Below are 13106 nucleotides of genomic sequence, written 5' to 3' on the forward strand. Positions count from 1 at the left end.
GTTGTCTTCCGTGGGCGCCCAGGTCTTTTTGCATTGATGAGTTCACCAGTGCTTTCTTTCTTTCTCAGGATGTACCAAACTGTAGATTTTGCCCCTCCTAATATTGTAGCAACTTCTCGGATGGGTTTTTTCTGTTTTTGCAGGTTAAGGATGGCTTGTTTCATCTGCATGGAGAACTCCTTTGACCGCATGTTTACTTCACAGCAAAACCTTCCAAATGCAAGCACCACACCTCAAATCAACTCCAGGCCTTTTATCTGCTTAATTGAGAATGACATAATGAAGGGATTGCCCACACCTGTCCATGAAATAGCCTTGGAGTCAATTGTCCAATTACTTTTGGTCCCTTTAAAAACAGGGTGGCACATGTTAAGGAGCTGAAACTCCTAAACCCTTCATCCAATTTTAATGTGGATACCCTCAAATGAAAGCTGAAAGTCTGAACTTCAACTGCATCTGAATTGTTTTGTTTAAAATTCATTGTGGTAATGTCTAGAACCAAAATTAGAAAAATGTTGTCTCTGTCTAAATATATATGGACCTAACTGTATTACTTAAACTGCTTTGAGAAACCTGCAGAGCTGAGTGATTTGCTTTGGTGGGCATGTGAGCTGTAGTCGTATTGTCACTGCAGCAGCTTGTCACCAGAGATCGTGGCAGCGGTGTACAGGTAGCACTGGAGCGGGGTAACTATATGGGGATTGGTGCAGAGTTATTCCTGGATTTCCACTTTAGGCTATGTGCGCACGTTCAGGAATTGCTTGTAGAAATTTCTGCGTTTCTTCACCTCTTGGCATCAAAAACGCTGCGGATTTTCCCTTCTTTTCCCTTCCTGCCGTACACCCTACAACTGGCCCGTGGTCCAAATCTGGTCTGCAGAGTGGTTTTATTTAGCCCACAACACCAGAACCACCACCCCTATGTGGAGCCCATTATTCTGTATGGAGGACTATGTGGGGCCCATTATTCTGTATGGAGGACTATGTGGGGCCCATTATTCTGTATGGAGGACTATGTGGGGCCCATTATTCTGTATGGAGGACTATGTGGGGCCCATTATTCTGTATGGAGGACTATGTGGGGCCCATTATTCTGTATGGAGGACTATGTGGGGCCCATTATTCTGTATGGAGGACTATGTGGGGCCCATTATTCTGTATGGAGGACTATGTGGGGCCCATTATTCTGTATGGAGGACTATGTGGGGCCCATTATTCTGTATGGAGGACTATGTGGGGCCCATTATTCTGTATGGAGGACTATGTGGGGCCCATTATTCTGTATGGAGGACTATGTGGGGCCCATTATTCTGTATGGAGGGCTATGTGGGGCCCATTATTCTGTATGGAGGGCTATGTGGGGCCCATTATTCTGTATGGAGGACTATGTGGGGCCCATTATTCTGTATGGAGGACTATGTGGGGCCCATTATTCTGTATGGAGGACTATGTGGGGCCCATTATTCTGTATGGAGGACTATGTGGGGCCCATTATTCTGTATGGAGGACTATGTGGGGCCCATTATTCTGTATGGAGGACTATGTGGGGCCCATTATTCTGTATGGAGGACTATGTGGGGCCCATTATTCTGTATGGAGGACTATGTGGGGCCCATTATTCTGTATGGAGGACTATGTGGGGCCCATTATTCTGTATGGAGGACTATGTGGGGCCCATTATTCTGTATGGAGGACTATGTGGGGCCCATTATTCTGTATGGAGGACTATGTGGGGCCCATTATTCTGTATGGAGGACTATGTGGGGCCCATTATTCTGTACGGAGGACTATGTGGGGCCCATTATTCTGTACGGAGGACTATGTGGGGCCCATTATTCTGTACGGAGGACTATGTGGGGCCCATTATTCTGTATGGAGGACTATGTGGGGCCCATTATTCTGTACGGAGGACTATGTGGGGCCCATTATTCTGTACGGAGGACTATGTGGGGCCCATTATTCTGTACGGAGGACTATGTGGGGCCGATTATTCTGTACGGAGGACTATGTGGGGCCCATTATTCTGTACGGAGGACTATGTGGGGCCCATTATTCTGTATGGAGGACTATGTGGAGCCCATTATACTGTATGGAGGACTATGCGGGGCCCATTATACTGTATGGAGGACTATGTGAGGCCCATTATACTGTATACTGATTGGCCCATGACTTTGTCCAAGTTTTTAATTTTGCCCCTCTGTGTTTCAGTTTGACATCCCTGTCCTACAATATTGTTTTATAGGAGAGGATGAGCTGCTGACCAACAATGCCCCCATGCAAGACGTGGTGTATTTCATTGATCTGACTAGTCGGTGGGTAATACATGTAAGGCTGGCTGCAGATTCTCTAGGAATTATTCTCTACTACTGTGCCAGGAGCTGGCAGCCTGTTAGTAGATGTATTGTGTGTGCAGAGGGTTAAGCCGATTGTCACACTGGAGAATACATAGAGGGGACCTATTATATGAGTGGTGATCACATGAATAACAGCATGATCATTTTCTAGAAGGAGTCTTATATAAACAACATATGCTCAGTTTCCTTTCGCTGTCTTGATGTGGTTGAGGCAAGGACTGCGATCACATGCATGAATCGTCCATTACTTCTCACACTAAGGCCTTGTGCAGACAACCGACAAAACATCGGATCACACTCAGACCAATGTTCTACTATGGGGCTGTGCACGTCAGATTTTTTCCCACACACCGAGCCAGTCCAAGGAAAAGAATCACAGCATGGCCATATTTGATCTGATATTCGGATCGCACTCAGCCATGCAAGTGAATGAGTCCATGGAAAACATTGGACTACACTCGGATGACATCTGAGTGCTGTACGAATTCCACAGACTGACAAAAGGGAGAAGATGGAGAACTGACGCTTGCTCGGCTGTTCCCATCAGTCACATAAACTTCTGTATCTTTGACCTTCATTCAAACTCCTACCTCATTGCAGTCCTGAATGAGCAACAGTGGGGTTCAGGACCCCTGATCTAGTAATCAGAGGATCACAGCCGTGCACCCCCCCCAAAAAAAAACTAGATCTTTATCCTCTCTCCTGTTGATAGATGATACATGTCATTACAGTGATTAGTCACTTACTGGGCTGTTTTCTGTACTTTTGATAAAATCAGTGTTTTCTCTGGTGCAGATCTGCCAGTTCCCTGAATGCTGAGCTCTGTATAACCCCGCCTACAACACTGATTAGCAGCTTTTTGTGTACACTGTGCATAGGCAGAAAGCTGCCAGTCAGGGGTGGAGTTGTAGAGAGCTCTTGAATATGTAGGACTACATGGCAGCAGGTTTACTAGTCCTCTAGTGATAATCTCCTGCTGATAAACCATGCTTTTATCAATACTAAAGGCCAGTAAGTGACACATTGCAGGAATCAGATTCTCTGTCGCTACATTATGCTGCTCTCAGATTAGGTGGCAAAAACCTGGTGACACATTCCTTCTTAGCGTAGGCAATGATCATGACCTAGGCAGGACTTGTTAGTAGATATTTGGAGTTATTATAAAATACCAGTCTTGGAACATCTTTTTCTATGACTGAGTTGTGCAGCTCCTCGGTTATTCTTCCTGGAAATGTGTTTCTAAGATGGTGAGCAATTTTCCTTGTTAATTGGCACTATCAACACTTATTGGATGGCATTAGAATATGTAGGGGCACACCCCAACTGGGAACACCCAGCTATAAACGTGTTCATAGATTTCCCGGAGGAAGAACAGAGGAGTGGTGCAATGCAGAGTTAAAAAAGAAAAGGGGGATGCAGAATAATTTCTGGTAGAATAGAAGAATTTAGTACAATAGGCATGTCAGGAGAGCTGACCCTCTGTCATCCAAAATCTGTGAGTGTGAGGAGTTGTAGACTCGCCCGATCCCACCTGTCCATTTGTAATTCTATCTGCGTGCAGTAGAAAGTACATGTGCACGGTACAGAACACAGTGTCCTGCTACATTACATTACAGGTCATAGCGTCCAAAATGCCAGCGTGTCAGCAGTTACTGTTCTGTAAGGTCTTATTCAGACGGCTGAGATTTCTCACATACACAGAAATCAGTGTTTGGGGTCCGTGTCTCATCAGTGTTTGGCCAGTGTCAGTTTTTACCATCTGTGCTACATCAGTATTACAAGAGGGCATGCAAAATAAACGACAAAGCTTCTATAATGCTTATAGTGTTAGAAGCAATCTGAGAGCAGCGTAATGTAGGGGAAGAGACCCTGATTCCAGCAAAATCCCTTCCTGGGCTTCTTGCTTCATTTTTAATAATGTTTTCTCTGCTGCAGATCTACCAGCTCTGTATAACCCCACCAACTGATTGGAAGCTTTCTGTGGACACTGCATAGGCAGAAAGTTGCCAATCAGTGGTGTGGACGGAGTTATACAGAGCTCAACATGTGGAGGATTACAAGGCACTAAGTTTACTAATCCTCCAGTGATAATCGCCTGATAAAACAGTGATTTTATCAAAACTACAGCAAGCAGTCCAGTAAGCGTCAAATCACTGGAATCGGGGTCTCTGTCTCTACATTGTGTGGGCTCAGATTTGGTGGCAGATTCACTTTATTCACAGATACCATGCAGATTTTACACTGATGCAATCCGTGTGCTGTCTGCGATTTCACAGTCCTATAGTATGGGTAAATATGATTCATTACTATGGACGTGTCTGTGCTTTTTTTTACAGTCACAGTTCACAAAAAAACACAGCCCTGTGAATAGCACTATATATCATAATGGGTACATGTTTTATCCTTGGAAAACACGGATAGAACACGTACATGAAAACTGGATGTCTGAATGAGGCCTAATGAGGCGTAGAACAGAGCTATATGGGATAGGCAGGAAACAGAAGAAAGCTAACGCGAGATTTTCTGGATTCGGAAACGTGTCCAGGCGCATTTTGTTGTTAAAAAAAAAAAAAAAAACCTTTTCTTTACTCACCGGGGCCTCTGATTTTTGCAGCACTGATGTCACTTCCATAGTTCTGCACCCAATGACTGAGCTCAGCTGTTCATGCTGTCTACTCAGGAAGAAGCTCTGGACTCCCTAATTGGCTGCAGCGCTGTTGCTGTAACTTCAGCGCTGCGGACAAACTGAAATTAGAGCAGCGAACGAGACCCTGTACTGGACCTGATGATGGTGACTGAAGAAAAGTTTTATTTTATTTTTTTGTGTCTGGGGACACAACTTCTGGACAATCCCTTTTAGAAAACAAAACCTGTTTACCAGCCTTCTGTAAATCTGTGGGGCTTTACATCTTGACTTACAGACTGGACAAGGTTGGTTTAGGCAATGTTCTGCCACTTTCAATACATTTTCTTACGCAAACAAGCCTGATGGATGCCGTTCAGCCGATGGCGGACATCTGTTGGTAAACTGATCTGCAGTGTTGGGATTTTTCATCCGGATGCTGTTGTTGCAAAGTGGTTCATGCCAAATGGCAGATCTGTATCCCAACAGTGGGAGCTGAGCGTAGGCAAAGACTACAGCAGAGACTGACCGGTCACTATCTCTGCACTCTGCCTCAACCTACACAACCTTCAGGCTATGTTCACATGAGGAATATTTGCTGAGTTTTTGGTGTTGCAGATTTTTGAAAAAATACAAGTAACCTATTTTACCTAATGGGTGCAGAAAACATCAAAAGCTCATTGTGGGAACGTAGCCTTACACTTCCATGAGTACGGACTGAACACTACAGCTGGCGAAAAACAAGCCCTCATACAGCCCTATGGACGGAAAAGAAAACACTTCTGGGTCTCAGATAATTAACACAGAAACTGTTTTTTTCACCTCTAAAATATATATTAAAAAACTATCCAAGTTTGGTATTGCCTTAATTGTACTGACTTGAATCATGTTACCAGTTGAGCTTCTTAAAAATGAGACCCAAAAAAAACGTATTGCCTTTTCACTATTTCACCCCAATTTGATTTTGTTTCCCGTTTCTCAGTACATTATATGGTAAAATGAATGGCGTCATTCACACTACAATTCGTCCCACAAGAAGCATGGCAATGGAACATGTAAAAAAGTTAATGACCCTTGGAAGAGGAGGAGGTTAAAAGCAAATGCACAAAAATGAAAAATGGCCCCGTCAGGAAGGGGTTTAACCTCTTGACGCCAAGGGCCGTACACTTACATCCTATTGCTGCTCCCTGAATTTAATGTGGGTTCATAATACAAGCCCACGTCTTTCCCGGCAGACTATGGCTGTGATATTCAGCCATCAACTGCCTTTAACAGCCGCGGGTGGAGCACAGCATTGGCATTTAACAAGTTCAACTGTTAACCTGTTAAATGCCATTGTCAATCTCAAACAGCGGCATTAACAGCGCAACATGCTGTTCTAATATCCCATCAGTGACGTCGTTGCGGGGAGCCAATAGGCTGCTGAAGAAACCCCTACCTGTCATGACTCCTGTGAACAGCAGATTCTGGTTGGTGTTCATAGGAGACCATGATTTTTGCTGCACATATAGGAATAATGCGGTTTTGCTGTGTACAGTACAAGTGATCGAATGATCGCAGGTTCACGTCCCCTTGAAATTAATTAACCCGATCTGTAAACTCTGTAATGACAAAAAATATCAAATGCCAGAATTGCTGTTTTTTGGCTACTGCAATGTCACAAAAAAATGCAATAAGAGGCGATCAAAACATCGTATCAATCTCAAAATGGTAGGCTCACATAGCTCCAGCGACTGACAATTGAAAATGTTACTGGTTTCAGAAGATGTTGACACAAGAAAATAAATTTTCACCACTTAAATAAAAGATGCGTTTTTGGTGTCCCTGTTACCGTACTAACCTGGAGAATCCTATTGGCAGGCAACTTTTACCGTTTAATGAATGCTGTAAATAAAAACCCCCACTTGCACTTGTTTTGCCGCACTTGGAGGTTTTTTCCCGCTTTCCAGGACATCACATAAAGTGAAAGATGTCATTCAAAAGGACACCTCTTCTCACAAAAACCAAGCCCTCATACGGCTATGTTGGTGGAAAGATAAAAAAAACAACTAAGTTATGGCTCTTAGAAGGAGAGGAAAAAATGAGAACGCAAAAAATGGAAAATAGCCATGACATGAAGATATTAAAGCTGGACTCTGTATATTTCTTCTGACTTCACCCCAAACTAGGTCTGACTCCGAGGCCATTGCCATGTATACAATAGCAGGATTGTGTAATAGGACCTTCTCTTATTCCTCATTTAGACGTCCATGATTATTCTCGTATGCAAAAAAAAACCAGTCTGTTTTGGATTTGAGTGTTAACAGCGCTTGGTCCGCGTGCCATCAGCGCTTGGTCCGCGTGCCATCAGCGCTCGGGCCGTGTGTCAGATTTTACCATCAATGATTTTCATGTATCCAAAATTAAACGAGGAGAAACGTTACCCCTTAGACCTCAGTCCACAGCCTCTCACCTAGCCAAATCCAATCTCATACTTTGCACTGATGAGAGGCAATAACCCGAAACACCGTGTCAGCAAATTGAGATTCTGAATTAGCTTTTATCCGACGTCATATTACACGACTCGTTAAAGGGTCGATAGTGGCTTGTAGGATTGCTGCTTCCAACAGGTGGCGCTATAGAGTTCTAGTCCTTTTCATCTCCGAAGAAGAAAACTGCAAAGCTTCTATCCACTGCAGTTTAATCACGGCCTGCGCACTGATGCCATCTCTGATTTTCACAGACCCATACAATTATACGGGTAATTTTGATCTGTAACTCCTATCAAATACGGACATGTTTCTGTGATTTTATTTCTTGCTGACACTCAGAACACAGAGCTATGAATATCACTATAGACTTTAATGGGTAAGTGTTGTATCCATGAAAAACACAAAGGGCACACGTCCATGAAGTCCAGGCGTCTGATGAGGCCTTAGTTGCACTCTGGCTGTTCATTAGCGCTGCCTGTAGCAGATTGTGTGCGGTACACTGGAATTACCTCTGTTTTCAGAGGAGTCATTTCCAGTCATACAACACATAATTTATCCGGCACAGTTACCATTTCTAGCCTTGTTTCACAGTCTGCTTTGCCTTGACAGCTGCATAGATTATAATAATTGTGTTGGCAAATTGAGTGCGCCTGGCTTCATCAGAGGAGCTTTAAATACTTCTCCATTCTTCCATTTGTCACATATTCCAAGCTGAAATGCCGGCGTTGTGTTTTCAGTGAAGCGCATGTGTTTGTAGCTCCTGTAAATACATGTACTGTCCAGACTGCTCGCTTGTGGTGCACTCCACCGTCTACACTAACACACTGACCACACAACGCGTTTCACTGCTGCAGTGTGTAATATGAAAGAGCGGCCAGATGTTACAGGTAAAGCACTGGGGAATATCCCTTCCCTTTCTGGCCATGTAGCTGTGCGCTATGCAATATTGAGATCTTGCGGCATTGTCTTGACTTTGTGCAGATGTGCATTTTATACGCTAGAAAGAATTATTAAGCTTTTTTCTTTTTTAGAATAGTTTTTGGACATAACACATTTTCAGCAAAATAACCCTGAGAAATAAAAAAAAAAAAAGCAAGGGCGATAATTTCATACTGATTCTTACTCATTTTAGATGACAGATAGCTGGAGGGTTTGTGCTGTAGTGATTCATTGGGAAAGGGTTGCAAAATCTCAAATACTGTTTGCCTCTTGGTTAGGCCACATTCACACATCAGTATGTGGTCAGTATTTTACATCGGTATTTGTAATTCAAAATCAGGAGTGGGACAATCAGAGGAAAAGTATAATAGAATCACTTCACCGTATTTTTTACCCATTTCCGCTGCCCGCCTCAGCTAAGTGTAGACGTCTGAAAACGATGTACGACAGAGCACACAGTGACCTCATCATTATAGTCAATGGCCCCATCAGCGCATACGCCCGAAATCCATTTTGCGAGGGTTTGGACATAAGCCCCCCCGATGGAGCCACCGAAATAGAGGCAAACATGATATGAATCCTGCCTTACTTTACAGTTACTATATATTAATGAGCCCTAAATTTCTGTGTGTGTCTATATATGTATGTATGTATGTATGTATGTGTGTGTGTGTGTGTGTGTGTGTGTGTGTATATATATTTCTGTATCTAAATAAACACACATTATAACAGTCTGCCTAGTATTGTTAGTAAGTGCTGACTAATTGTATGTTCATTGGTCATGTGCTTACAAAACCCACAGGTATGTACCGTAGGTGCGTGTGTGACTAATTCTCATGAAATGCCTGAGCAGCTCCTTAATTTTTATTTTTTTTAGCTGAGCTTCATAAGAAAACCAGCTGGTGAATGCTATAGCTGTAATTACACCATGCATAGAAAATAACTTTTTAGAAGGTCTACTGTGAGTATTTCTACATGAGCTAATGCATGTTGCTAGGTTCTGTAAGGTGAACATTTAATCTTAAAGAAGCACTCCTCCCATCAAAGTTTTTACCCTATTAATATTTTGCAGTCATCATGTTATACAGCACTGTTTACTTACAATTCCTCATTTTGCCTTTCTACCCAGCTAATTCTTCTCTTTTCCATTAGGTCTATGACGTCACGTGATTAAAAACTGAGTAGATGAATCCTTCTAAGCTCTATGTAGAAACAGGAGGTCAGTTTTCTCTATATGAGTCGCTACAAAAGTCCCTGGCGGGGGGAAGGAGGGACGTCAGGAGTTGAAGAGGGGAATGATTTCTGCAGGGAAAAGAGACTTCCTGTTTCTACATGGAAAAGAGAAGAATTTGCTGGGTAGAAAGGCAAAATGAGCAATTGTAAGTACACAGTGCTATATAATATGATGACTGCAATATATTAAAAGGGTAAAAACTTTGATGGGAGGTGTGCTTCTCTAACTTCTTTGTTAGATGTTTTTGCTTTTCTCATAATGTTCTTTGAATGTGGATGAGATTGGTAATTGAATCTGTCATCAAAATGCAACTATAGGTGCAATGTGGTCCACAGGATAGGTGAAACATATCTGATCGCCAGCAGTCCCACCTCTGGGACCCACACCAATCACTGCACAAAGGGGACCAATTCCCAGTTTATCTTCACTGCAGTCAGAATTGAATAGACACTGTTGGTCATATATATGAGCGCTGCCACTCCATTCAGTGTCCATGGGACAGATTGAGCAATTTGCATTAGTGGAAAGGCCCTTTGAAAAAATTGAAAATTAATATTTTCAGAATTGCTTTCCTTGTGGTCCTCTAACAGTCTACATGTCCTTGCCCAGTTTTGATTGACAGTTCTGATTGTCTGCTGTAATACATTCGATGAGAAAAAACTCCAACCTCAGGTGTGCAGTGCACTTCTTAGATGCAGTCCTGCTGTAATACTTATGATGAGATAAAGCTCCAACCTCAGGTGTGCACCTCGTAGGCCACGTCCCCACTATCAGTATTTGGTCAGTATTCGGTCAGTATTTTTTCTCAGGAGTCAGAGCCAAAACCAGGTGAGGAACAATCAGAGAAAAGGTATAATAGAAACAAGTCACCAATTCTGCCTTTATCACCCACTCCTGGTTTTGGCTCCCACTCCTGAGAAAAAATATTGACCAAATACTGATGGTGGGGTCGTGACCTTAGATGGATTCCTGCTGTAATACTTATGATGAGATAAAGCTCCCGACTCGGGTGTGCACCTGTTAGATGGGGTTCTGCTGTAATATCTGCGATCAGTGAAAGCTCCAGCCTCGGGTGTGTACCTCTTAGGCTGTGGGCCCACGATGCGTTTTTTAAGCTTTTCTGCAGCAGCAAAAACGCTGCAGAAACGCTTAAAAAACGCATGGTAGAAGGCCTGCCATGTTCCCCAATGATAATCCGCATGTGCTGTGCACATGCTGCTTAAATTTCTGGTGCGGGTTATCATTGCGGAAAAAAACGCAGCACTACCAATTATTTTGCGGAAGTGCTGCGTTTTCGCCGCCATTGACTTGCATTGGAACGCATGGATTACGCATCACTGAATCTGTACATGCGGAATCCATGCGGTTCAATGTGCAAATGATACCCGGGTGTGGAGGACAGGAGACTCTCCTCCAGACCCGGGTACCATAGAACCTGTAAAAAAAAGAATAAAATAAATATTATACTTACCTTCTGATGGCCCCCGATGCGCTTGTCTTCGCTTGCCGGCAGATCGCGGTGGACTGAAGGACCTGCGCTGACGTCATTTAGTAATGTGACGGCGGGTCCTTCAGTGTAGTGTACCGCGAGCTGCCAGCAAGCCAGGACGGAGCGAATAAAGACTCCGGGGGCCATCAGAAAGTAAGTATAGATTTATTTTTTATTTTTTACCATTCTTACGGTCACAGTATATAAATGCATGCCAGTTGCATGGATTTATATAGTGTGACCAAGTTGTCAAGCACTCTCCAAGTGATGCTAAAATCGCTTGGAAAGCGCTTCTCAACCCGCATGCAGAAATGCATGTGAAGAACGCTTCACTTCCGCATGTCCCTGGCAGGAAAAACACATGTACAATCCGCATGTACAATCCGCATGCGTTTTTTCTGCCAGGGAGATGCAGAAACGCTCAGGAAAAAATCCGGAGCATTTCTGCATCGTGGGCACATAGCCTTAGATGGGGTTCTGCTGTAATATCTGCACCTCTTAGATTTCGGGGCCAATAATGTGTCCGGCATCTAATGAGGTTGCCAGGAGTAGATGGCCATCTCTGCCAGTTCATCTGCACTGAGCTCTGACCCTATGTTAAGTCTATTGTGTGTAAAGTATGTCATCTTAAGGGCTGATTACAGGCAGTCTATGATTTGCATTTCCATATGTCAATGACTTTTATCCGTCTCCTTATTTTAACTTTCGCTAAAGTAAATTTCAGATTTTGGCACCTCTTAAGGAGTTTGTCGTGTCTTACATTGACTTCTTTTCAAGACTGGTCAAGAAACATAAGAAATGCCAGTTTTGATGACTCAAGCCCTAAAGAGTTTTCTCAAGATCAATCTTCAGGAAAAAAACTCTCCCTTGCCAGCTAGCGTCCTTCTTACCAGCATTCTTAAGTTCCTGAAGATTGACAGTTCTCGCTGGCGGCATAGTTGAGCTGCTGGTCTGAACTATGTGCTTTCCAATGCCGCTAGCATAAGCAGTTTTTCCTCTGCAGCAGGAGAAAAGCATCGGTACTGAAGATGTCTGGATTCGGACAGATTCAGACCAGCAGTTGCAAGCGTTGCGCTCCTTGTCTAGGAGATTGACCACCGCTAGTAGACTGCAGAGTAGACCGTTAACCTAGGCAATGAGCAATAAAGTCTAGTAAGTGAACGGAGAGAATTTTTGATAAAAGGTAAATTGGAAAGTTTCTTGTTCTTACAAGCAGTTTTGTAATTTTGACTTTTTATCATTGAGACAATCCGTTTAATTCCTACCTAATGGAATACTATATCTCTGAGTGTTTTGTGCAGAAAAGTGAACATTCTCCTTAACACTACTACTAGCAATAAATCTTTCATGGTCTCGGGGGTTTCGGTCATTTGGGGCTGTTTGGAGCGTATATTATAGACACAGATCACTTAGTGAACCTCGAGTGCCCGGGTGGGAATGGCAGGAAGCAAAAGCTTTTAGTGTTCATTGATTAGTGTGTGTGCATGCGTCCTTACAGGAGCACAGAGGGAATGAAATATTAATAGTAAGGAATTCCTGTTTTTCTTTCAAAGGTGCAGACAATGTGCTTATGACAGCGAGCATGGATAATTGGAAATGAGCTCCAATGGAAACTCCTTCGTCAGAGGTAAGGCCTGCTTAATAATGTAGATTTTGTGTGACTTCCATGAGCTTGAAGGACTGCATCCATGCGGTTCAACAATGATTCATACAATTTATTAATGAAGTCATCAGGAATAGCAGAGAATGCAGTCTTACATGCCAGAGTTCATCTAGATTCTTTGGTTTTGTCTTCCAAGCTTCCTCTTTCATCCTACCCCCACATGTTCAATGATGTTCATGTCTGGTGACTGGGCTGGCCAGTCCTTGAGCACCTTGATCTTTTTTGCCTGGAGGAACTTTGTTGTAGAGATGGATGTATGAGATGGAGCACCATCCTGCTGCAGAATTTGACCCCTTTTATGATTTGGAATGTAAGAGGTAGCTAATACTTCTTT

The 13106-nt window shown here is 43.2% G+C and overlaps 1 protein-coding gene across 3 annotated transcripts in view; it reads left to right on the forward strand.

Annotated features, from left to right (window-relative positions):
* FAM135A (family with sequence similarity 135 member A) overlaps positions 1-13106 on the forward strand; it is a 104418-nt gene that overhangs the window by 10243 nt on the left and 81069 nt on the right. For all 3 annotated transcript variants that reach the window (XM_073675506.1, XM_073675508.1, XM_073675507.1), the window contains exon 2: positions 12663-12736. In XM_073675506.1, the coding sequence (XP_073531607.1) occupies positions 12706-12736 (31 nt within the window). In that variant the 5' untranslated portion in view covers positions 12663-12705. The remainder of the gene's footprint in view (positions 1-12662; positions 12737-13106) is intronic.

The sequence above is a fragment of the Phyllobates terribilis genome, unplaced genomic scaffold, assembly GCF_046119375.1.
Source record: "Phyllobates terribilis strain yellow unplaced genomic scaffold, ASM4611937v1 Scaffold_3__8_contigs__length_932513732, whole genome shotgun sequence".
Taxonomy (NCBI): Eukaryota; Metazoa; Chordata; class Amphibia; order Anura; family Dendrobatidae; genus Phyllobates; species Phyllobates terribilis.